Source organism: Lissotriton helveticus, chromosome 8, assembly GCF_964261635.1.
Source record: "Lissotriton helveticus chromosome 8, aLisHel1.1, whole genome shotgun sequence".
Lineage (NCBI taxonomy): Eukaryota > Metazoa > Chordata > Amphibia > Caudata > Salamandridae > Lissotriton > Lissotriton helveticus.
In genome coordinates, this window is record NC_136069.1 from 1,069,041,584 (window position 1) to 1,069,069,461 (window position 27,878).

The 27,878-nt window shown below is 50.5% G+C and overlaps 1 protein-coding gene across 1 annotated transcript in view; it reads right to left on the bottom strand.

Moving 5' to 3' along the window:
* The window catches only part of DNAJC3 (DnaJ heat shock protein family (Hsp40) member C3), a 264,365-nt gene that overhangs the window by 175,893 nt on the left and 60,594 nt on the right, over positions 1 to 27,878 (bottom strand). The window contains exon 5 of the mRNA XM_078657961.1: positions 6,631 to 6,783. Within this exon, the coding sequence (XP_078514087.1) occupies positions 6,631 to 6,783 (153 nt within the window). The remainder of the gene's footprint in view (positions 1 to 6,630; positions 6,784 to 27,878) is intronic.

The window sequence follows — 27,878 nt, forward strand, 5'->3', positions numbered from 1 at the left end:
CAAAATACCATAATAATGGAAATTAATGTCCTCTACCAGACAGTTTCTCATACGCTAGATAAACAAGAATAGACTTATTGGCTTCACTGCAATCTCTTGCCCTGAAGAAGTCAACTGTTTGTTGGACGAAACGTTTTGACTGGCTTTATCAGTATTTTAAATAGGCATCAATAAAATAATATGTTTGTATTGATGGACACTCGTCATTAATTTTCCCCAAAGAAATTCTGTGATAATTTGAATCTTTTGTATGTGGTACACCTCTGGCTGTAATGTCTTTTATACTTATTTTTACATAGGTTGCACTACGTCGTGTCTCTACAGAGACTATTTTGGTAACGGGGCTCACTGTCCAGCCCTCAGCCCTGGTGAGAAAAGAAAAGACACACCCTGTTCTCCGTTGTACCCTAGACTGCCTCTGAGCACATCACCAGGGTAACATACTATTTAGCAGTGGCGGCTGGTGACATTTGAGAGTGGTGAGGTGTACCGTGGCGAGCAAGCCCGATCGGCATAAGGAGGGTTCCCCCAGAGAAAATTTTGAAAAAGAGTGGGCAAATGGTGCATTTTTAAGCAGATTTGAGAAATAAGGATGGTTAAAAAAGCCGTATGAACGTACAATTATTACATTAATAAAGAGAACATAGGTAGTTGCTTATTCAGTATAATCATAGAACTTTATAACAGACTTCGAGATAATGCTGGGTACCATTCATATGTAGCACATTTGACAAATGCTTTTTTTTTTTTAAAGCATTCATCTTATCTGTTTGAGCTCGTAAAATAAGTAAAGCAGTGGCAGCTGGTAAATTTTTCAAAAGTGTAAAAAATGTAGCCCCAAGTGAGCCCAACCAATAGAAGTCAAGATCAGGGGGAGGGGGTTCTTTCTCTGAGAAGTTTTTTAAAGAAAAAAAGGCCAAATAGTGGATTTTAACCTAATTTAGAAAAAAAAATGAAAAAGCACTGGAGGCAATGCTCAGGCGCTGCTGCACTGCACTGGGCTGTAGAGGCACTGGTGTACTGCGGTGAGCACTGGAGGCAATGTTCAGGCACTGTTACACAGCAGTGGGCACTACAGACATGGCTCTACTACAGTATGCACTACAGGCAGTGTACAGACAACGGTCCACTGCAAAGGGCACTACGGACACGGCTCTACTACAGTGGACCAGCCACAAAGCCACGAGCCTCTAAGCCACAAACACAGAAACTTTTAAAGCTGCTCCCGAGAAATACCAGAGGAGGTGCAAGTAGCTTTGCCCAGCTCTGCTACTTTCCTTTCATTCTGGTGTTTGTAGTATTCCCGACCCGGTATAACTGTAAGACAAGTCATAGAACATTTTTTTTAAACATAACAGGATGCGCTGCTTCAGCAGGGTTGAGGACACTTAAAAAAGCTGTATTTTACTGCGGGTCCTTTATTTAGTTTCAGATAAAGAACATCAACCTATTATTTTTTTTTTATCACACACCTCTTTTATACGTTCCCAATCATAACATCCCTTTACAGTTCACGTTAATCCGACCTTTACCCCATACACATTCCCACACACACCAAACTGCCTTATCTATTGAAGCAGCAACGAGTGCGGGTAGCGAGCTCCAAACTCCCAGATTTGGGCCGTCCCCTGTAACTCAGCAATAGACTTGTGTGTGACCTTGCTCGCCTGATTAAAGTAACAGCTCCCACCCAGAGAATGTCTAACTGCTCGAAGCCAGTGGGCTCTGTCGTGGAGCATCGAGAGCTGAGCTCACCTTGAAACAGAAGCCACAATATGATTGGACGATCGAAGGTCATTGTCACTTCTGTGAGAACAAACATTCACCTCATGCACAACCCTACAACAGAGCAAACTTAAACTGAGCCCGAAACGAACATTCAACACAGCAGAGGAGTTAGTTAGTCTATACAGATGGGTGCCAACCTGGAAAAAAAATCTCTCTCTGCCAGCGCAAAACATGTTCCTTCATACAGAGCACACAGGGAGAGAACTCCTGACATCCGCACAACACAGTTCAAGCGTGCCATTAGATCACTCGCTACCGCCATTTGCCTGACATACACAAACTTCACCTAGACAACGGGCAGTCACGGCTGGCATTACGAGCGGGTGGAGAGGGGGTGAAAAGGGGTTGTCGTGCCGCGGAGGGGATGGGGGGGAGGCGGGAGGGGTTTAAGGGAAAAAGAAAAAGAAAAGAAAAGAAAAACTTACCGTCCAGAGACTCCCTGTGCCGAGGTCCTGCATTTTAAATTCCTCTGGGCTCGTCATCAGGAAGGCTGCAGACAGCCTCCCTCCCCTCCATTGCAGCGTTGTGATTGGTGAGGCCGCTGCCCTACCTGGGTCATTTTCTCTGCGTATAGAGAACCGGGAGAATGGGCGGTGTTGGTCGAGGGCGGGGGGGGAGTGGCTTGTCCACTGTTGTTCATACTGACTGTTTGGGCAGCCTGAGGCCGCCCAGTTAGTCCGTATGAACAACAGTGGACAAGCCACTCCCCCCCCGCCCTCGAGCAGGACCGCCCACCCCCAACCAGGAACTACTGCTTTCTCGCCGTGCGAGAAGGCAGAAATAAATGGTAGTTATTACCATTTATGTTTCTGCCTTCTCGCATAGCGAGAAAGCAGGGGGGCGGCACCCAAGCGCCCATATAAAGGACCCGCCACTGCTTTTTAGTCTTGAACAGCTGCAGACGAACAGAGTTATAGCTTAACTGATTGAGCTCCAGAGGCTAAGGGTGGGTTGCAGGGAATAGAAGGAACTTACAGTTGATATCACAAATCTGTGTTATTCTCAATTTGATCCTGTCTGCATCATTTGTTGGTTTGCCCTACATGCAGCTCTCACAGCTCCGGCTTGCTCCCCCAAACTAGGTAAAAGAGATGGCAAATCCAAGCAGAAATGTCTCTGAATTAAAGTCCCTTTCCCCTGACAGATATCCAGCACAGCTGGAGTGCGAGTACCAATTGTCAATGTTAGCATAGCAGGTATGATCAATAGGCCCCCATACTGCAAAAACCTAGGAAAATTGGGACATACGCTCAACCGCAGTTTGAGCCCAGACTGCCATAATCAAGGTGAGTTTCCCAGTTTCTATTGCCATCAAACCTATTCAGTTTACTGGTCCGTTTACACTCCTTGGCTTCCACCAACCACCACTGCTAAATGCAGTTAGGTTCTATTCACTGGGTCTTACCCTTGGCCGTTATTAATGTTTTTCATGCTTATCTCCCTCAACCGCCAAAAAGTATTTCAGGACGCAGCACAGACAATCAAATAAATATGAATTTTGGGGTGATTTCGTGCCAGCGCAGTACACTATGAGGAATTACCTTAACCATACTGAAGCATTTGTAAGCCGTCTCCTGTTAAATTCACAGTGTTTTTAATGAAGTTTATGTCATTTTCCTTCACGGTATATAGGTATGGCCTACAGACAGCTTTGGCTGTCTGTTGAGATCCCATGTTATCACACACAACCAAAACTCCTGAACAGAAATACAGAAAGGGGCTTTCTTGTGGAAAGCCTCTTTCAACCATGGGCTACTATGGTTCAGCTGGCTTTAGGGAATGTTCATCAACATTGGAATCAGCTTGTGGCATTTCACGGGTGGAAACATTTTAAATAGTTACACACACTTTTGGGCTTTTTTTCATTATAAAAAGTGGTGCACCTGTGGCACAAGGGACTGGTAAATAAGACCCTCAGTGTTCTTGTATTCCCCCAGACCCCTGCACCTCCACGCTCTCCATTTGCTCTGCCCGCACCACACTGGTGAATTGAGCACCCTGTTCGAACTGACAATTTTTTTTTATTTCTCTGTGGGGGAAACCTTTTTCACAGGGAGGAAACTCACACACCAAATGTGGAGGTGATGTGTTGCCCTTCCCATATCCCAAGGGAACTTACTCCAACCTAGGTTGACCACCTCACTCCAGGTCATTTAGGACAGTCTCCAGTCCTGAAATGTTCAGCTACAAATCATTAATTTCAAGTGTCGAGAGTCGGAATGAGACTCTTGAGACTCAGACTACTAGTAGGGATTAACCAGAAAGTACTCTATAGAGAATTGGGAATAACCACCAACACTTGCTAGAAAGGAGTGGGATTCAGGGACCCGCCTACAAAACACTACAGCCCTGACCATAGATGACTGTGTGTATTGTTTGTGAATTCCGTATATTACTTTGTGGTCATATATAAATACTCCTTTTTTCATAAAAGCAAGTATTTAACAGGACAATTATGTATTGATGCGGCATGTATTTGAGTTATGATCCTGTGTTCACCGCTCTGTGTTTAACTCCCACCATACCGAGAAGCCTTGGACTGCTCGACCCGTGCTACCACGGACAGTCAAGTGCGGAAGGGATACTTGGTCCAGTTGCTCAGGATCCATGGTAGGTCGGGCCACAGGACATCAGGAGTAAAAAGCCTCAACCCCCACGGTTGGTCCCAGTTACCCCTGCTTGCCTTGTGGCCCTGTGACTGGGGTTATGACACATTTATGTTCTAAAGCACATTTCCTGTTTTATGTTTACTACAGAGGGTTTGGAAACACATCTTTCCATAAAGGAACATCCCTGAAGAACACTGAAGTATGTGCCTCACTGGGAGGCACTTCAAGAATGAAGATATCAAACCTTTAAAGGGATGCTACAAAGTTGTTCTTTTCTAAATGATTACGGCTTGCCTGCGGGTCCAGGGACTTACTTAGCTACTCTTAACTGTGATGCATTCGACTCCAGAACTGGGGACCTTCTCTTTAACGAAACAAACAAGAAATCTGTGAAAACTGCAAGATTTACCAAACAGCATAGCATACAAGTAGTGAGGTATTCATTTTGCTAATACTTTGCAGGTCAGTCAGAGAGCAACTTCTAGATCTTGAATCGAACCTTCTTGAATACATAGATTAGCAAGAAACGTTTTAAGGGTTCGCCACACTGCCTGAGCTTTCTACTTGATTGAATAAAGGGGTGAATAACTTAAACCACTCTTTAAGAGGGCTTTAATAGTGCTCTGGATGTGTTTTTATGCAAGGCATGCCTGATGATTGAGAGTCATTATTACTTTTTCAGCTGCCCTGGCCCTACAAGAAAAATCTTTAGTTAGCTACGCTGCAGAAAAAATCTATGCTAAAAACTACGCGGTTCCATTTCTGCGCCAACTTGGGAGTCCCAGACTGGTAGTTTGCAGATAGAGAACAATGTTGAAATGGAAGTGCACATGTGTGCATAGAAGGTTCTTCTTTTTACAATTCATTTTTGCTTTTGCAAAGAACTTCATTTGACCGGACCTGAATAACGAGCAACCACAATACATAGAGGAAGGCGGCAGACACAAATATTTGGAGTGCACAGTACACGCAAGCTCATAGTTCTGTAGCGCTATGTCAGGGTCAGAGGAAACTTTCAGAAGAACGGGCCACATAAAAACAGCTAAAATATGTATTGGAGCTGGACCACTGTGTAAAAAGAGGGTTAGAGACATAAATAGAAAGGCAGAGAGGCAGAGATACAGAAATTGAGGGGAGGGAAAAAAAGGTCACTTTCCCAGAAGACCCCTTTGAAGGTGGGAGTCCTGGGCAATTGGACCTCCATGCCTTAACCCCTTCCGTGCGGCCGCGATTCCCCCCGTGTGCGGCCGCCGAACGAACAGGGCGGGGCCGTGACGAACCCCAGCCGTCATCAGCACACGAGCACCGTGGAGCGTGACGGCTGGGGTTCGTCACCAGCATGAAGGGGTTAAAATGTCTCAGTGTGGCAGGGCGGCTATAAGCAATGTGGTGGTTTAGGCAGGTTTGGCTCCCTTCCCAGGCAGGGCCAGTGTAACTGAAAACTGTCGCACTCTGAAAAAAGACAAGCATTGGCAAAGCCAATAGGTAATGCTAATGAATGTACTTACAAGCCAGACCTAAAAAACTATGTGGGTTGATGATTGCCCTGTTCAACCTGTGCTACTGCCAGAGAAAAACCCCTAAATTATCTAGTTATTTAAGACACCTTAATAGCATTACAATGTTATGTGTGTGTGTGTGTGTGTGTGTGCCCCTGAAAGTAGTTCAAACTCATCACAATTGACACAGCTTTGTGGAGGGCAAGCACTTTCCTGTGGAAGCACACAACTTCTGCCCAATCAAAACACCTACGTCTGGCACTCAACATGTGGGCGGAGCCATAGCTCCTATCCAGTGATGCTCACATAATTGTGTGGCAACTGCTGCAATGTCAAGCCAGACCATAACAATTGATTCACAGCAAGTTGGCGAGTAGAATTTTCGAGGGCTGTGGAGTGTCATCTTGAAATAATTGATGCTTTCTGAAAAGTTGATGCCAGTGTGAATCTGCACGAATAACACAACGTAACATGCTCAAGAAAAATAAACCATTTTGCCACATATCAGGAGCTGCTTCTAGTACTCTAACACAGTGAAAACAGAGCTTTAAGTATCCATTTCATACTGCAATATTTGTGCTTTACATTATCATTTCAATGCCCGATTTAGAGATATCACTGCCCAAATAAACAGACTCTTTACAATAACAATGTACACAACTCCAATATTAAATATCATGGCATACTCCCAATGACTTTTTGAAACTAGAACGCAATCACCGGCTAGAGTTTACCTCAATGGCAATGCTGAGGAAAGTTTCAGCCGATTGGTAATCATGTTGACTGTACGCAGCGAGAGCCTGTGAGCGTAGGCGCTGCATTTCATCAGATTTCGTCAACTGCGACGTCGCTTCCTTCTCTTCTTGATCATTAGGATTAGACTTGAGCTGAAAAATAAAAACACACAAGTTTGTCATTAGACATAAGAGGCCAACGTGTTTACAATGCGTAGTTGCCATTTTTCGTAAACACGTAAACATGTGAAACATCAACCATGAAATACGTGGCATGCGTTTAGTACCCACAACAACGCACACGTGTGGCTTGTGTGCAGAAAACGATTGCGCACCTTTAGAAAAAAGTGCAAGAAAAGCAAGCTTAAATGTGTGTGACAATTAATTCAAATAGGTGCTCAAAAGGCCTCGCCATATGGGCTCCTAAACATTTAGGGAAGACAAAAGAAAATGCTTTAAACAGGTAAACGCTTTAGGGAATATTTCATTCAAAGATCTCCATGGAGATATACAGTATATGTGCAGACTGCAATATGAAAGCTCCTGAGTTTGCGACATGACCGCACTTGCAGTGTGCTTATGCGTGACGCTGCAATGCCTTACGTGTGACACTGAGTGACACTATGATGAACGGGACAAGGCAGTTATAACCAGGTACTTTAAAAAAAATACTCCCTTTTCTGAAATGCAAGGCTCAAGAAGGGATTTAAAATGGCTGCAGAAACGTGTGACGGTCAGACATGGTTGACGAGAACATGGGCCTATCAGGGCTTGAAGGCACAACAACTTGGGCATAGACATAGTAGTGGCATCGGTACCCTTGTCCCACAACCCTCACCGCCCAAATGATACACAGACAAGTATGTTGGGAATAAGAAGTTGCAGGCTTATTTGTGATACAAATAACAGAGCGGGTTAACTGACAGGCGACCCCCCACCCCGCAACCCCTTGTTGCAGGGCGCCTGAAGTAGAGCCAATGAAGCAGACACTAGTGGCCCTGGCCATGTGTCGAACCTGGGAGGCAAGCCTTCCCCCGATGGACCTATCGTCCACCTGCCCCCCCCCCCCCTCTGGACCAGGGAGAGTTAACTCACACCTTGCCCAGCCAGGAGGGGCGTTATTAGCAAACCCCCGGTTGCTCAGGCTTACAACCGCCCTAAGGACTAACGGGGTGCCGTAGAACCAAGTCCCCAAGAAGGGCCCCTCGGCTTATGTATGACTCAGTATTGTGCCTCTCGCACTGTGGCTTCAGGTCCTGTTCCTGCGCCTGTCCTGCATGGGGGTCGCCTAGTACTTTTTCCACAGCCCTGGGCGTGGCACCCGCTGCGCCCAGAGCCCCCACCACCTAGCCTTTTAGTTAGCTTTTATCTGCATCCGGCTGTTTCTAGCGCCTCCCCCAAGTCCAATAGGAAAATTGCCATCCCCACTTTGGACAAGTGCACCCCATCGGATTCCCAGCATCCAATAGATTTGGCATGCAGCAAGCCATGCCTGATGAAGCCTATGCCTCTCTGTTTGCTGAATTTGCGCATCGCTGCGTTGACGCGCCTGCGGGTGACTTCTAATGCCTCCTGCGATATTGCGCCGTGCCAAAGAGGTCTTGTGGAAATTTCTGACCAGTATATGTTGCACTGCCCCAATTCGCTGCTCAGGATGCTTAAATCTTTCCGCATTGTATCTAACAAACGCCTTTTGCCTAATGACACCAGGTCGTTCCCCCCCAGGTGCACCACCAGGATGCTTGGCTTCTGCCTGTGTTCCCTCAGTAATCTACGCAGCGTCCCTATCAGTGCGGCCCAGTGCATCCCAGGGAAGCCGAACCATGATATGTTGGTGTTGTTAAACCCGTGCTTCCATGTGTTGGCATTCACCCATCTCGCCAGTCTCGTGACGTAGGAGTGCCCCATCACCCATACCTCTGACCCTGTAATAAAACACAGTATGTTGGCAAATGTATTTTATTGACACATTAAAAGCACTGCAAACAACACACACCTCGTGGCTTACTGAAAGTGAACCACCATATTACTCATGTCATGACTAATCGTTATATATATTATTTACACGTCATTGACCAACTGTGTGCTCACCGGGAGTATAATGCCAAAAGGTCTGACATACCTCCTGTAGCAGTTGGATTCCCAACGACCCACTTTTTTATAGTTTCTGCAGGGAGGCCTGCCCTAAAAGCCGTTGTGGCTGCGCCTATCCTAAAGGAGTGTGTGCTAAACTTGGCCCCTTCTATGGTGTATCCTGCCAGGAATAGACACCCCTGCATCACATGCTCCACCTGGTACTTGGTGACCGGGGAACCATCAGAGTGGATAAGTAGCAGGCCGTCTGTCTGTGGGCGATGGGGCAGGAAAGTGGCCAACAGAGCCACCGGGCAGTAACTGTCATTCCCCAATCACTGTAATGTGATGTTCCTACCCTTGCCTGACTGGTCTGTCTTTGATGAATGTAGAAAGATCTCAACTGACTCCGCAGTTGTGCGGACGTCCTTAACCGATATGGCCCTGGTGTTATGCTCTTTTTTGGACCTTGCCACTAGTTCCCCAATCCTAAAGGCTCCAAAGAATGCTAGGCTAAACGTTGCTGCAAAGAGTGCAGACTCATAAGCGGAGTGTGTGACTGTAGGTAGGGCGTCTATCATGCTCTTCAGTGTGTCATAATCAATGGGGGCCCTCTGGTCAGCCACTCGGGGCATCACTCTCGCCCATCCTTTGAGTGCCGCCCTGGTTGTACATGCTGTCGTGGGGTCCTTCTGACCTTCCAAACGAGCATGGTGTCCGATGGCAGACAAATGCCCCGCTATCCAGGAGTGGCTCTTCCCTTCATCCCTCGCCCAGACCATGAATGCCTGCACTTTTTCAACCTGTCTAGACTCCTCCCGCTCCCAAGGGCCCATGACCTCGCAGAATGTCTTCACACAAGTTTGGTATCTCCTCATCGTTCTAGGTGCCACTGACATCTCGCCTAGTTCTCTGATGCGCAACGCCACCGCAGCAGGTGCCATAGCCGAGCCGGGAAAGGCGTCATCTCTTCCCTCGCCCTTGGCCACGCCTCTCGAAACCGCTGCCAATGGAAACGGGAAAGTGCGTCAGCAGCCGTGTTTAGAGCTCCCGGGATGTGCTTAGCTTTGCCTTCCACATTGTTGTATAAACACACTTTTACCAATTCCCTTAGTAAACATAACACAAGTGCACAAGAGGCCGACTGGGTATTGATGGCTTGGACTACCGCCATGTTGTCCGACCATAGGACCACTCTTTTCGCAGACAGTAAGGCAGGCCAAAGGTGGAAAGCCACCACAATCGGGAATAGTTCCAAAACTGTTATGTTAGAGGTAATCTTTTTCTTCCTCCAAGCATTGGGAGCATCCTGCCGCGCACCAATCTCTGTCTAGGATTGCCCCAAAGCCGTCCCTGCCTGACGCGTCAGTAAACAACGTCAGTTCCTGGCTTCTGGTCCAGGGATCCCTCCATATCACTGATCCATTGAAATGCTCGAGGAAGTCCCCCCACACCCTTAGGTCTTCTTTAACCCCAAAGCTCAACCTCACTTGGTGGTGTTTGCGCCTGATCTTCGCTGCTGTCCTGGCCAACCTGCGCGCGAAAGCCCTGCCCGCTGGTATCACTTTTGTAGCGAAGCTTAATCTCCCATGTAGGCTTTGGATGTCGTCCAATGACACCTTGTCCTGCCCTAGCACCTGCTTGATCTGGGCCGCTAGTTCATTGACCTTGTCTGCTGGGAGCCTGGCCTCACCTGTTAATGTGTCAATTTCTATCCCTAAGAAGACTAAAGCCTGCGCTGGACCCACGGTCTTCCCAGGAGCCAGTGGCACTCCCAGATACTTAGTCATAATTTGAAATTTTGCCAATGCCTCTGCACACTCGTCTGACTCTGCCTTGCCTACAAACAGGAAGTCATCCAGGTAATGGGTGACGCCTAGGACACCCTCCACGCCTTGTAGTACCCACTGTAAAAATGTGCTGAAGGCTTCAAAGAAAGCGCAGGAAATGGAGCAACCCATGGGCATGCATCTGTCGTAATAGTACTCATTGCCCAGCCTGAAGCCCAGTAGGTTCTGGCTGCTGGGGTGCACTGGCAGGAGTCGGAAAGCAGACTCAATATCCGCTTTTGCTAACCAGGCCCCTTTCCCGGCTCTGCGCACGAGGTCAATGGCCACATCAAATGAACAATACGAGACAGAGCATACCCCTTCTTCCAGATTGTGATGAACTGACTCTCCCTCCGGGTATGACAAGTGGTAGATCAGCCTAAATGATCCAGGCTCTTTCTTAGGTACTATCCCCAGCGGGGATACCACAAAGTTGGCTAATGGCGGTAGCGGGAATGGGCCAGCAACCCTCCCCAGTTCGAGTTCCTTACCCACTTTGGCTCTCACTACTCCCGGATTGTCCCTAGCCGATTTCAAATTGTCTGCATCTCTGGCGGCAGGAGCTCCTATGTATGGGATAATGAAGCCCTCAGCAAAACCCCCCAGGAGCAATCTCCCATCAATTTTGTTGGGGTATTTGTTCAGCAATGGCACCAATCGCTCCAGTTTAATCGGTGAGGGCCCTTTCACTGCGCCCAACTCTGGCAGATCTGGCAGCAACTCTGGGGAAGTACAGGCAGGGGATGATTTGTTAAGCCGCAGGATGCTGGGGGGGGGGCGGGGGGGGGGGGGGTCAGGGGGGTGGAGTTTGAGCTCGATAGGGCTGCGGGTGGGTTACTTGTTCTGCCACGACCCACCCCTACCACCGTGATAGCTACCTTGCCTTTGTGCTTTGTTAGACCTACATGCTCCCGCCTGGTGCTGCCCTCCGCAATTACTGCACGTATGCGTGAATCTGCAGGAACTCCCCCAGTGGCAGTGTCCACCGTTGAATAACCTACATGACCCTGGAGATGACCCTTGTGAATGCTTCCCGCTTCCCCTTTTTTGACCTCTCCCCTTGTAGCCCCCTCGAAAGGGCGGCGTCCTCTGTTCCGGCTGTGCCGTGGAGCTGCCTTTGTCACTATGCGCTGTTAAGGTATCCTGCGCCTTGCTGTTCGTCATAACCCCTTGGAGCGCCCTGGACCCCATATGGTCCATCCATAGCTGGACCTCTTTATGGTCCCAACGCATCTTGGGAGATCTGGACATTTTCTTCCTGAACTCTCTATCGTATTCCAACCAGCCTACCCCTCCCCACTTTTTTGCCTCGTTATGAATGAGCCTCCCATACAGTACCAGCCCTGGTCCTTAGTCGCTAAACTTTTCCATAATGACCGAGGACAGTATAGCGAAGGCCTGCGACCAGTTATCGATGCTCTTCTCTGGCCACGGCTGGAATCTCACTTTCTTTTCGTCTTCCTTCACACCTGCCTTGCGTGCGTCTGCCCCTTGCTGACCCAGCATCAGTAAAGAGAAAATATCTATAAATTCCCGCCTCCAAATTAATTCCTTTGCTGCCTGCGGGACCTCCCAAGATAAGCAAGATCTGCCTGATAGTAAGGGGGCGTCGAATTGCATATCTTCCTCGCCTGACAACGCTGGGGAAGGTGCTGGTAGCATGGGAGCCGGCTTCGCTATGTTGGACAAGGGCGCTGGCGCCTCTGGGGATGGGGCTATCGGGCTTGTTGGCTGCGGGCACTGCCGGTGTCGCTGGCGTACTGTGCGGTCCCGGGGGGTCAACAGGGGATGCTGAACCGGTCCCCGGAGGTGCGGGTGGAATGCTGGATAAGTCGGTACCCTCTTGCCCTCTCCCAGTATCTCCCGATGTGCCATTGTCAACGGCACCGGCTCCCCACACATTGGATGGTCGTGCCCCACCGCTGGGCCCTGGCATCACACTTTCCCTCATCTCTTTCATGAATATTTCCAGTGTGGACATCATCTTACCCAGATCGCTTCTGGTAGCGTATTCCACTGCCGTGTGCCTGTTAGCAGGCACCATTGATGGGCCAGGAAACTCCTGGACCCTGTCCGTCAAATCCGAAGTGCGTGGGACGTCATGTACCACTGCGACTGCGGCATTAACAGTGCCCTTCTTTTTTGGAGGTGGCGGAAAGTCTTTGTTTGTGGGCACCTTAGCTCTTTTGGACGCTCTAACGTGTCCAGCACCACTAGTGTCCTCGTCTTCGACTGCAATAATGTCATTGTTCACACATGGGTTCGCCGTGCTGCCCTTCAGTAAATTGGTAGCCCATGCCACACCGTTTGTCTCGACTAGCTGCAGGAAGATCGCCGCGTGCGCCGCTTGAGCTTCTGTCACCGCCGTGCCTGCTCCTACACCAACTGCTCTTATTTCTGCCATCGTCAGGCCACTTCCTGCAAGAAAAACGTTGTGACTACTGGACCTATCCCACATATGTATCCTCCACCTCGCTCAAATTGCATTCTCATCATCCTTTTAGTACTTACTTGAGTTTTTGAACTGTTAAAACAGAGAGGGGGCCACGCTGTTCTTTGATACGTCGCCGCGATGCCTGTCGGTTACCACGGCCCTGTATATGTTGATATAAACACCATTTTCATTAGCCCTACCCCGTTTTTCCGGTAGCTGGCCCCTGTGGGACCAGGCCTAAAGCACCAGTCCCCGGCCGGGACCCCCGTCACCCCTGACCAAAAGGACCGGACCATGAACACCGGCCCCTTCGGATGTATTATCCCTACCCCTTCAATGGCCAACCCCCACGTGTAGCTCTTACCTTCCGCTTGGGGGGGGGGGGGCGGGGGTGCACGTACTCCCGTCGGATTATGCCGCTATCTTTAGTTGCCTGAAATTGGGGGAACACGCAATTATGACATGTAACATGAAATACACGTTTTTTTTTGTTTTTTTTTTTAAATCATTACATAACATCCCTCAGAGCACATCATGTTTCGTGGCATCGGCTTGTTTCCCAGCGACTTACAACCGGTATTTCTGCTGCATGGGGGGGGGGGGCAGTAACAGACAGTAACCTTCACTGTCCTCTTGACCTTTGAACCTAACGTATTCGCTACTGCTCCCATCAATCATTTAACCCCCATAACTATACTCATTGAACACATTCCTCTCGTGCACTATAAAATTGCTAATGCCCTTGCAGGATGTGTGACCATCGAGGGATCGAAATACCTGGTGGCGCACACCCCGGCCCTGCATCCCGCCAACCGACGAAGCAGCCCGCCCACCGACGAAGCTGCCTTTAAACCCCGTTGTCCCGAGTAGACATCTCCGTCCTCCGGCAGCAGCAGCAGCCCGGTCGTAAATTGTTACGGCACACCCAGGGGGGTTGCCTCGCCGCCCGTGACTGCCCGACGAGGCTGGCCCCTCAATTGCAGCCAGTGGCGGTGGACCCACACGGTGATCAGCGCATTTGTAAATCGCCCTACCGTTGATCAAGGCGGGTCAAACCAATCCGACTGGTCACGCGCATTAACACCGCCATTTTTAAAGTTGGTGGCGGCAGCAACACCATTGTATTTGCAGCCAGTGGCGGCGGACTCACACGGTGATCAGCGCATAGAAAATCGCCCTATAATTGATCAAGGCCGGGCAAACCATTCCGACTGGTCGCGCGCATCAACACCACCATATTTAAAGTTGATGGCGGCGGCGGGCCCCACACGGCGGGTAAACCATTGTGACTGATCGCGCGCCTCAACACCACCATATTTAAAGTTGGTGGCGGCGGCGTGCCCAACACGGCGGGTAAACCATTGTGACTGGTCTCGCGCCTCAACCCGCCATATCTAAAGTTGGTGACGGCGGCGTGCCCAACACGGCGATCAGCATGCGGCCCACCCGACGACCCAGGCCACAGAGAACTCCCCACATACAATAGCGACCGCTCGCGTGTTTCAACCTATCACATTCGAAGCCGGTGGCGGCGGCAGGACCCACACGGTGCTCAGCATCGATATATTTAGATGCACACGACGATCCCCGCCATTAAAACATCTCATCAACATTTATATTTGAAGCCGGTGACTGTGGCAGGCCCCACACGGTAATCACATTGCGGCACACCCGACGATCCCGGCCACTAAAACATCGCCCTACAGTCAACTACGACTGGACGCGTGTCGTCCTAAGACGCAACACCTTGTTTGCTAAATATATTTTAAAGTGGCCCGTGGCGGCGGACCCACACGACGATCCCCGCCACTGCCTCGCCTTTCAACTGGTCGCCCCTGTTACACAACCAATCCCCTCACAATGCGCCATTACTCGCCGCCTTAACCCCCGAACGAAAAACGCCTCGAGACCCCACAACAACAAACTTGGATCAGAGGACTCCCCCTTGGTAAAACCACGGAACCCTGTCGACTCGGATGTACCGAGGACGGGGCTCAGGGGGGAGGCGTAAATGATCCCTTACCTCCGTTGGAGAGTGAAATTGCGGGCCTCGCGTCCGCGTCGTGGGGGGGGAAGTGAGGGGGAAGAAGGGGCTAGGGACCTGTGTCTGGGGCTGGCGAGGACAGCCTGGGACGACCGTCGGTGAAGGGGGGCAGAGCAAAGAGGAAAATGGGGCTCGTCCGGGCTTTGAACCCGGGACCTCTCGCACCCTAAGCAAGAATCATGGCCCTAGACCAACAACTGGGAGCCTGTCACCAGTACTGCAGATGACCCCGAGCTCTGTCCCCCTGCATGTCAGTCGGGAGCGCAGCGGACACAGGAGAAGAGCAGCTCGGAGCAGGAGAGTTAAGCTGTCCACCTCAAACCCTCTTCTGCTTCGATGCCCCAGCTTTCTCTCTATTCATTCATTTACTCACTCTTTGCCTGCCACAGTCGCTAGTTTTCTCCTCCATGATACTTCCTTTTGCCTCAATCTTCTCTCTCTGTTTCCACTTCACCACATAAGATGTATTTATCCTCTTCCCACATTCATGTGCTTCTCTAGTTTTCTTCCTCCTTCCTATGCTCTTTCGTATATTTCCTCCTTCCTACTGCATCTCCACCCCCTTGCACCAATTCCCTTCCAAGTTCTCTATGGTGCAGTCTGTCTATTCAAGGTGAATTCTAAACATACGTGGTGCTTCTACGTCACGTAATGTGAAATCCTCTCTATCATTCACTTTTAAAAGCCAAGTGGCCATATGAGTGACACCATCAGCTTGATCTGGCTCTTTAACCAACATCCCATATTTCTCTGGGACTTGTAGTTTCACTTTTCTTCGCATCAATTTAAGTTTAAATACCAAACGTGCCAAGTGATGCTGGCTAAAGAGCCATGCTTGGGGCTTGAAGCACTGAGAGGGTAAGTGACACAACCCAAGGGCAGCAATGACGATCCAAGTAAACTCTTGCATTGAAGTCAGCCGAGTTTCTAGGCCTGTGATGACATCACAGGGCGTCTGCAGCTGCCCGTGAATTCATCTCTGATAGTGCCAGTTACAGCTCAGCTGTTAGCTATAATTATCGGTCCCTTTTTTTTTCCTGTTTCCCTCTCTCCACCCTCTTTCAATAGTTTCTCCAATTTCTCTCCATCTTTCTCCTTACATAATTTGTCTCCTCTGTTTCTTTCTTTGTCATTACAGTTCTGCCGCTCTCCCTCTTTACTCTCGCCACAAAATCTTTCTCTTTTCTACATTCCTGGGCTTTCTTCTGCCTGAGCTCAGTTATTGGCATTTCCCCACACCCTCAGTTCGATGACATTTGTTCTGCAATGCCCAAAACAAAAAGACACAGACTCTCTTCACTTCATCACCCTACACACCCATATGTCCTCTACACTGCAGCACTTCACTCAACTTCCAGAGAGCCCTCCCAACTCATGCTCTGCTCTCATACATTCTATCGGTTTCGCTCCACACACAATCCTTTCGGCCTTACTGGGCCATGCTCACCCCCTTAAAGCCCCGACGACCCCTCTCCTCCATTTGACAGCAGTGCTCAAGTCTCAACTGTCTCCGACAAACCTGTTGCTGTTGCTCTACAGGCCATACTCTCCCCACTGAACAGATCTCGGATGCTTTATCCAACATCTGTCGTCCTCCTCCTAAGGCATACAGACACCCCCCCCCCCCGTTCCACTAATCAAAAAGTGAAAAACAAGAGGTGGGTCTTATGACCTATTTAAATAGATGCTCATTAAACTGAAATGTAAGTGAGTATTTACTATGAGAAGACTCAAAACCCATTCACCAGAAAATGACATAAAAGGCTGAGCCCACCATGCCAGTATTTAAACTTATTTTGTGCTGGGTGCATAAACCTTGGCAGCGGAATGGCCGTCCTACTGCAATAAAGGAGTAAAGAGAAAGTGTGCTGGGCTGGTTCAGCGAGCTGGTGCGAGAAAGGGAGGCTAATTTAGTAGATGGACCATCGGGAAAAAAAGGTCATTAATTATGGTTTTTTTTTTTTTATCCCATCACCGTGAGGTTTGTGTTCTAACATGTGAAGTGTATAAGTTATGCATGCTAGGATCTAAAGAGGAGACCTGAGGAGTTAGGAAGCATCTCTTTACAACCGAAAATCTTCTATTAAAAAAAACCACTGTGTTTGCATGCTGTTCTTTCATACACGATTCATAAAAGGGGGTGGTGATGGACGGAGTATCTGAATTAAGCAGAACACTCCTACCCAGTCAAAAGATCAGGGCTTGATCCATCACCGTTTTTTAGCTCACTGCACCATCCCAGTTCAGAACCTGGCTACATGCAAATTAGTCTGACCCTGGCCCAGTGCATCATGGGAACAGGGCAGACCAAACTACCAAGCCAATTCTTTACTGGAAAGGAAACAAGCTTCCAGGGACCGGTTTCTGGCATGACAGCCGTCTTCGGCCCGGCTTGCTTGAATCCTGATGGTGCAGTGAGCAAGGGACTCCCATCTGAGTATACCCTTCCACACTTGTGGTGGCCAAAACGATTCATAAAAGGGGATGGTGATGGACAGAGTATCTGAATTAAGCAGAACACTCCTACCCAGTCAAAAGATCAGGGCTTGATCCATCACCGTTTTTTAGCTCACTGCACCATCCCAGTTCAGAACCTGGCTACATGCAAATTAGTCTGACCCTGGCCCAGTGCATCATGGGAACAGGGCAGACCAAACTACCAAGCCAATTCTTTACTGGAAAGGAAACAAGCTTCCGGGGACCGGTTTCTGGCATCACAGCCGTCTTCGGCCCGGCTTGCTTGAATCCTGATGGTGCAGTGAGCAAGGGACTCACATCTGAGTATACCCTTCCACACTTGTGGTGGCCAAAACGATTCATAAAAGGGGGTGGTGATGGACAGAGTATCTGAATTAAGCAGAACACTCCTACCCAGTCAAAAGATCAGGGCTTGATCCATCACCGTTTTTTAGCTCACTGCACCATCCCAGTTCAGAACCTGGCTACATGCAAATTAGTCTGACCCTGGCCCAGTGCATCATGGGAACAGGGCAGACCAAACTACCAAGCCAATTCTTTACTGGAAAGGAAACAAGCTTCCGGGGACCGGTTTCTGGCATCACAGCCGTCTTCGGCCCGGCTTGCTTGAATCCTGATGGTGCAGTGAGCAAGGGACTCACATCTGAGTATACCCTTCCACACTTGTGGTGGCCAAAACGATTCATAAAAGGGGGTGGTGATGGACAGAGTATCTGAATTAAGCAGAACACTCCTACCCAGTCAAAAGATCAGGGCTTGATCCATCACCGTTTTTTAGCTCACTGCACCATCCCAGTTCAGAACCTGGCTACATGCAAATTAGTCTAACCCTGGCCCAGTGCATCATGGGAACAGGGCAGACCAAACTACCAAGCCAATTCTTTACTGGAAAGGAAACAAGCAAGCCGGGCCGAAGACGGCTGTAATGCCAGAAACCGGTCCCCGTAAGCTTGTTTCCTTTCCAGTAAAGAATTGGCTTGGTAGTTTGGTCTGCCCTGTTCCCATGATGCATTGGGCCAGGGACAGTGAGCTAAAAAACGGTGATGGATCAAGCCCTGATCTCTTAACTGGGTAGGAGTGTTCTGCTTAATTCAGATGCTCTGTCCATCACCACCCCCTTTATGAATCGTTCTTTCATACACAGTGGGGAGAGTATTGTAGGCCTGTAATGAGACCTACCCTATTTTCTCATTATAGACGATATGACATCCGGCGGCATCTTTAATAAGAAACTGACACCACCACTCTCTTATACTAACTTATTACAAGCGAATAGGGCTATGCGAGAAGCTACAATTCCACTGGTCTCCTATAGTTGGCGGTAAGCACCCACTTACAGTCCATCAAACCATAGAGTCCAGTAGCAAAGTTTGCTTTTGCCTACTGATTACATTGAATGATGTACACATGACTGTATACATTACAAGGATAAAGTAAAGCAGCTCAGTGGTCCATGACCATATGAAGGCAGTCAGTCTATGGCCTTGTACAATTACGTGGTCATGGAAGCTAAAGTGACTTCCAATATCCTTACAAGGTACAGTAATGAGTCTAGTTTCCCCTATATAAATCAGAGTGTAAGCATAACGTCTGCTGATGTTGATATTGGAACACGTTAAGGCAAACGAGTTGGCGCCAAGAAGGAGTGACATTTGGCGAACAGGCCAAATACAGCGGTTCTAGAATCCAGAATTTTAAAATATTGTACATGAGTATTTACTTTATATCAGTCAATCAAAACTGCTTCAACCCATTCTAAACACATTGTGAACTAAGGGTTATATATATCCTACTGGGGAGGGTAGGACTCCAAGCAAAGCCTCCCAAAGACGAATATATCACACCAAAAGTGCAAAAGACACTTGATAGAGTCCTCTGTCGACCGCAGGAATCTAACAGATATGACGGATCCATATCTTCTGGCTAACTGAAGCTAACCTTTTCTAGAAGCTCCACAATGTGCCCAAAAAGACCTTTTCCTCACATACTCTGTCCCTCCAGTGCTTCCCTTGACCTCTGTCTTCACTTACACCCATAGCTATCTGTTCACCCTTCCTGATTCGCTTCCATGTATGCAACAACAGACAGAGATGGTAGCCAAACCGAAGGAGTAATAAATCAGACTTGCCCTTCTAGACATCCTGGCCCAGGGCCTCACCGATGTATGGTGAAGCCCCATCTCCACATAACTGGGCACAGTAAGGCAGAGTATGAAGAGTACAAATGCAGACCATGGGAAAAAAATAACCAATTGCCCTGTTTTTGGTGTTCCATTCCTAGAAAACACACCTTGTAAGGATATAGCTTATTTTCCTTAACATCAATTAACTTACAATCAGATTCTGCATTACACGTGAAACCTGAACTGCTATGCTGAACGTTGCGGATCACAACGTTGTGCTGAAAACCCTCTTGCACATCCTTTGGAATCACGCTGGACAAACTGAACTTGAATCTACACTGCAGAGGAGCTGCCTAAACACCATCAGTTTAGACTACCAAGATCAAGGAGGATCTTGCACCACCCAGGCCCCAAAACTTTCCCCGCATCGACTAGGAAATATCTGTCTTAACCTACCTCCCTCCCTCCCACACTGCCCACAATGAAAGCTGTTCTACTTGGGTCAACCAGACTGATCTACGGCACCATGAAACTCGACACAATTTCCCCTGTATTCTCTGGTCAAATGGCCTCTCTTTAAAAGATAGTGCTTCTTCAGGCCAGGAGACATTACATTTAAGAAATGTTATTGAACAAACTCTAACGTTCACAATGCGAACTCAGAACCTCAGTCAACTACAGAAAGTTTCACAGCTCCCACTCTCTCTATCTTGTAGGGGCTAGATGTGTGAAAGCCTCCCATTAACACACTTCTGTTTAGGTTTCTCAAAAATGACGAGGAATAACACCTCAGCAGAGGTTACACTATGCTCACGGTTTTAAAATATTTGTAAAAAATGTATTCAAATGATCGTCCTTTAAGTTGCTGTCTCTGCCCACCCCCACCTCTAGAATGCTGAAGAGCTCTCCATGTGCAATGACCCGGTTCCCTCTCCCGCACTCTGTTCCCCCCCCAGCCTCTGCACTTTGACGCCATTAGGAAACCTTCACATTTCCTGACCTTATAGGGTGCAATCAGTGGGAGTTCGGACACGCCGTTGAACGAGCCTTGGACGTATGATCTTCACTTGTTGAGGGTGTGTGGGTCTGGTGCCCTGGTTATCAGGGCTGGTTCACCCCTGGAGAAACGTTTCCTTGATTTGTACTTTCTGGTTATTGGATAGGTTATTAAAATCACTAGAGCACAATCCGACACTATGAAGTAACTTGGGCTTTGGCAACTGTGTATTAATATGTGACCCTTCCCTGATCATACATCCTTCCTGTGTGCCACTTTCAACTTGAACATCCTGAAGCAGGCTGGCACGTGGCGCCTGCAGTACAACCAGCAAACAAATGCAAGCGTGCAAGGTCCAGGTTTTGCCGAGTTGAAACGCGGGGTTCAAAAGTGTAGTAAAAAACATAAGTTCAGGGGCGGTCAAGCTCCCGTTCACAAAGGCAGCCTCAAAGTAAGTGTACCTCCATTTGCATATTCTGAGCTGGCCAATTCGATTTCCGGGCCTCGCTTCCTGTACTTCAAGGACAACGGATATCGATCATGATTTGTGTGACATCGCGATGGACACGCACGCGAGTCAAGGGCGCAGCTCTCATTGGTAAAGCAGGTGCAGTGGCACCGGGGCCCAGGGGTGTGAAGTTCCCACTGCTCGCTGATTGCTGCTATCTCTTCCTACCCGATGGTGGCGTAAAAGGGGCCATTTTCTGTGCCTCCATTATGGCCCCTGGGACTCATACTACGCCACTGTTTTTTGTCGCAGTCTACAGAATATGCACGTATGGTTCATATTTTCTTGAAATGAAAAAAGTACAACGTCGCTTTCAGGACCTAAGGGGGTGTACATTAGGAACATTTTAAAGCATACAGATTTCTATGAGAAACTTCAAATATCTTGGTAAACAAGTAAGCCTGGGGCACAGTACCCTTCATAATGTCAGTATGAAGACACTCAATATTACAGTTAAGGTTCAGAGCACTAGGTCACCTTATTCCTACAATGACTTCAGTCAAATGTGCCCCCTTGATACGAGGCCGCGTTCTGACATTTTCATACCTACTATACATATTCAGCACGAGGCAGACTTTAAAGTCAAAGTAGCAACAGCATAAGTGTAGCCAAGCAACCGGAACATATTAGAAAAACAAACCAGTGTTGAAATGCCAATAGATTCGCTTTTATTCCAGCCTAGTTGTCAAAATTACAAGTAGCCTAAAAATATAATTTACACCTAGAACGAGGTCTGTGTAAGTCGTGCCTGATGGAGGGAGGTAAGAGGTATTTTCAGGAGAGGAGGAACGATTTAAGTTATTTCCCAATTAAGCGGGGCGTGGGTGGCCTGCGCACACTCTCACAAGGTGCTCTCGGGATACACAGATGGTAAGCCCTCCTGAGGTCATGGATTTAATCAGTGCTTTAAATGGAAATATAGAGCTGCTGGTACTCTCAATCAAGAATACCAGTTTGCTCCTAAGGAGTGCCCTTACTCGCCCATTAAATGCATTGAAGCAGTGCTAAAAGTGCAGGTACTCTCCCTTTAAAATTTAAGAAGTGGAGGTACTCCGTACAGGACAGTGCCTGCCAAATTAAAGCATTGGAACAAATGACCTAGGAGACCTACAGTTTTTAGGTCTCGACCTAAAGTATTGCTTTAGCAGATTTGTCGAGATTTGTCGAGATTCAAGTAAGCGGTCCGAAAAGTCTGCCAAAACGTCGAATTAGCCACAGTTCATGTGATGTATGCGCGTGCACAAGCCAGCCTCATGACACCACCATTTGTCTCTTCCTCGCATGGACTTCAAAGGCTTCCGCTCCCCCCCAATCAGACTTTAAAGGAATGCAGAACCACTCCTCCTATAAACGTAGCACGTCTGTGCTGCTTCTTCAACCATAGGCTTGGCTTTAATCAACATGCAAGAATTCCCATAATGTTCGAAGTCGGCGTGAGGCGATGTTTTGTGTTTTGTTTTAGTCTAGCTACCCCGCATTTGTTAGCCTGCATTATTCTTCACGCTACACACTGCTGCACGCTACACACTGCTGCACGCCATGCCTCACACTGCTGCACGCCATGCCTCACACTGCTGCACGCCATGCCTCACACTGCTGCACGCCATGCCTCACACTGCTGCACGCATCACACTGCTGCACGCATCACACTGCTGCACGCCACGCCACACTGCTGCACGCCACGCCACACTGCTGCACGCCACGCCACACTGCTGCACGCCACACACTGCTGCACGCCACACACTGCTGCACGCCATGCCTCACACTGCTGCACGACATGCCTCACACTGCTGCACGCACACTGCTGCACGCATCACAATGCTGCACGCCACATCACACTGCTGCACGCCACAGCTGCACGCATCACACTGCTGCACGCCACACACTGCTGCACGCCACACACTGCTGCACGCCACACACTGCTGCACGCCACACACTGCTGCACGCCACACACTGCTGCACGCCACACACTGCTGCACGCCACACACTGCTGCACGCCACACACTGCTGCACGCCACACACAGCTGCACGCCACACACAGCTGCACGCCACACACAGCTGCACGCCACACACTGCTGCACGCCACACACTGCTGCACGCCACACACTGCTGCACGCCACACACTGCTGCACGCCACACACTGCTGCACGCCACACACTGCTGCGCGCCACACACTGCTGCGCGCCACACACTGCTGCGCGCCACACACTGCTGCGCGCCACACACTGCTGCGCGCCACACACTGCTGCGCGCCACACACTGCTGCACACCACACACTGCTGCACGCCACACACTGCTGCACGCCACGCATCAGACTGCTGCCCGCATCACACTGCTGCATGCCACGCATCAGACTGCTGCACGCATCACACTGCTGCACGCACACTGCTGCACGCACACTGCTGCACGCATCACAATGCTGCACGCATCACAATGCTGCACGCATCACACTGCTGCATGCCACACTGCTGCACGCCACGCCTCACACTGCTGCACGCCACGCCTGCTGCACGCCACGCATCACACTGCTGCACGCATCACACTGCTGCACGCATCACACTGCTGCACGCATCCACACTGCTGCACGCATCCACACTGCTGCACGCATCCACACTGCTGCACGCATCCACACTGCTGCACGCATCCACACTGCTGCATGCCACACTGCTGCACGCCACGCGCCACACTGCTGCACGCCACGCCTCACACTGCTGCACGCCACGCCTCACACTGCTGCACGCCACGCATCACACTGCTGCACGCCACGCATCACACTGCTGCACGCATCACACTGCTGCACGCATCCACACTGCTGCACGCATCACACTGCTGCACGCATCCACACTGCTGCACGCTGCACACTGCTGCACGCTGCTACATTACTCACACTCCTGCACCCCACACACTATTGCACGCCTCACACTGCTGCACGCCTCACACTGCCGCACGCCTCACACTGCTGCACGCCTCACACTGCTGCACGCCTCACACTGCTGCACACTGCTACATTACTCACACTGCTGCACCCCACACACTGCTGCACAACTCACACTGCCGCACAACTCACACTGCCGCACAACTCACACTGCCGCACAACTCACACTGCCGCACAACTCACACTGCCGCACAACTCACACTGCCGCACAACTCACACTGCTGCACAACTCACACTGCTGCACAAATCACACAGCGGCACGCCACACACTGCCGCACGCCACACACTGCCGCACGCCACACACTGCTGCACGCCTCACAACACCACCATATCACTCTGGGACACCACCACATCACTCTGGGACACCACCACATCACTCTGGGACACCACCACATCACTCTGGGACACCACCACATCACTCTGGGACACCACCACATCACTCTGGGACACCACCACATCACTCTGGGACACCACCACATCACTCTGGGACACCACCACATCACTCGGGGCATCACTCAGGGACACCACCACATCACTCGGGGCATCACTCAGGGGCACCACCACATCACTCACGGGGCACCACCACATCACTCACGGGGCACCACCACATCACTCACGGGGCACCACCACATCACTCACGGGGCACCACCACATCACTCACGGGACACCACCACATCACTCACGGGACACCACCACATCACTTTGGGACACCACCACATCACTCTGGGACACCACCACATCACTCTGGGACACCACCACATCACTCTGGGACACCACCACATCACTCTGGGACACCACCACATCACTCTGGGACACCACCACATCACTCGGGGCATCATTTAGGGGCACCACCACATCACTCACGGGGCACCACCACATCACTCACGGGGCACCACCACATCACTCACGGGGCACCACCACATCACTCACGGGACACCACCACATCGCTCACGGGACACCACCACATCGCTCACGGGACACCACCACATCGCTCACGGAACACCACCACATCGCTCACGGAACACCACCACATCGCTCACGGAACACCACCACGGGACACCACCACATCACTCACGGGACACCACCACATCACTCACGGGACACCACCACATCACTCACGGGACACCACCACATCGCTCACGGGACACCACCACATCGTTCACGGAACACCACCACATCGCTCACGGGACACCACCACATCGCTCACGGGACACCACCACATCGCTCACGGGACACCACCACATCGCGCACGGGACACCACCACATCGCGCACGGGACACCACCACATCGCGCACGGGACACCACCACATCGCGCACGGGACACCACCACATCGCGCACGGGACACCACCACATCGCGCACGGGACACCACCACATCGCGCACGGGACACCACCACATCGCGCACGGGACACCACCACATCGCGCACGGGACACCACCACATCGCGCACGGGACATCACCACATCGCGCACGGGACATCACCACATCACTCACGGGACACCACCACATCACTCTGGGACACCACCACATCACTCTGGGACACCACCACATCACTCTGGGACACCACCACATCACTCTGGGACACCACCACATCACTCTGGGACACCACCACATCACTCTGGGACACCACCACATCACTCTGGGACACCACCACATCACTCTGGGGCATCACTTAGAGGCACCACCACATCACTCACGGGACACCTCCACATCACTCTGGGGCATCACTCAGGGGCTCCACCACATCACTCACGGAACACCACCACATCGCTCACGGAACACCACCACATCGCTCACGGAACACCACCACATCGCTCACGGAACACCACCACATCGCTCACGGAACACCACCACATCGCTCACGGCACACAACCACATCGCTCACGGCACACCACCACATCGCTCACGGCACACCACCACATCGCTCACGGGACACCACCACATCACTCACTGCACACCACCACATCACTCACGGCACACCACCACATCACTCACGGCACACCACCACATCACTCACGGCACACCTCCACATCACTCACGGGACACCACCACATCACTCACGGGACACCTCCACATCACTCACGGGACACCACCACATCACTCACGGGACACCTCCACATCACTCACGGGACACCACCACATCACTCACGGGACACCACCACATCACTCACGGGACACCACCACATCACTCATGGGACACCACCACATCACTCACGGGACACCACCACATCACTCTGGGACACCACCACATCACTCTGGGACACCACCACATCACTCTGGGACACCACCACATCACTCTGGGACACCACCACATCACTCTGGGACACCACCACATCACTCTGGGACACCACCACATCACTCTGGGGCATCACTTAGAGGCACCACCACATCACTCACGGGACACCTCCACATCACTCTGGGGCATCACTCAGGGGCTCCACCACATCACTCACGGGACACCACCACATCACTCACGGGACACCACCACATCACTCTGGGACACCACCACATCACTCTGGGACACCACCACATCACTCTGGGACACCACCACATCACTCTGGGACACCACCACATCACTCTGGGACACCACCACATCACTCACGGAACACCACCACATCACTCACGGAACACCACCACATCACTCTAAAACACCACCACATCACTCAGCCCAACCACAACAGCATCACTCAGCACCACAACAACAGAAATAAAGACGTGAAGATCTTCCAGATGCGGCACGCTTCTCGGGGATGCGAGAAGTTCTCGGTTCGATGCATGGACTGCAGCGGCGACCCCCTTACGATGCGATGGCAGCAGCTCCAGCGGCGACGCTCTTCTCCCACGATGCGTGAAGTTTCTGCTCAATGCGACAACTACAGCGGCGACATCTAAGATCCGATGGCAGCAGCTCTGACGGCGGCGCGCTTCTCGGGATACGAGGTGCTCTTGGTCGACGCGGTGCAATGCGACAGTTCCAGCGGCGACACCCTCCTTCTGAGTTGCGAAGGCGACACTCCGACCTCGTTGCGAGATTCTTCTCCTGATGCGGTGCAGTGCGACAACTACAGCGGCAACACCCTCCCTCGGAGTTGCGACAGCAGCTACGGCGACACGCTTCCTCTTTGTTGCGGCACGCTTCTCTCCGATGTGGTGCACTGCGACAGTTCTAGCGGCGACACCCTCCTTCGGAGTTGCGACGGCAGGCATAGCGACGGCGACACGCTTCTTCTCGTTGAGTTGCGCTTCCAACTCCTTGCGACACGCCCTAAACAGCAGCAGGTACTTCCAAAAAACCCTGGGTGGCTGGGGGGTGAAGTCTGTTGTCCCTGAGACTTCAGCAGGAGGCAAGCTCTTTTCCAAGCCCTTGGAGATCCTTCACAAGTTGAAAGCAAAGTACACAAAGTTCCTTTCTCCTTCCTTTGGCAGTAAGGCAACCACTGAAGGCCAATCCCCCAAGCAGCACTTCAGCTTGGGAATAGTCTCTCCTCAGTTTCTTCAGGTTCCTCTCCTCAGTGAAGGTTTCTTCTTGTAGTCCAAAGTGATCTAATTTCATGGGATCTGGGTCCCAATATTTATACCCCAAAATCCTTTGTTCTCTGAGGGGAGAGGGGCCTTTGCTCAGTCCAAACCAGTTCTGAAGCACTCTGTTTACCAGACTTCTCCTTTCCTTCCACAGTGCAGGGCAGGCACATCAGACGCCCCACAGGAGGTGGAGCCAGCATTGTGGAAGGCAAGTACAGTCCTGGAGCACTTTGTTTACAGGACTCCTTCTCTTCTTTCAGCGTGCAGGGCAGAGACATCAGCCACTCCCCAGGAGGTGGAGCCAGCA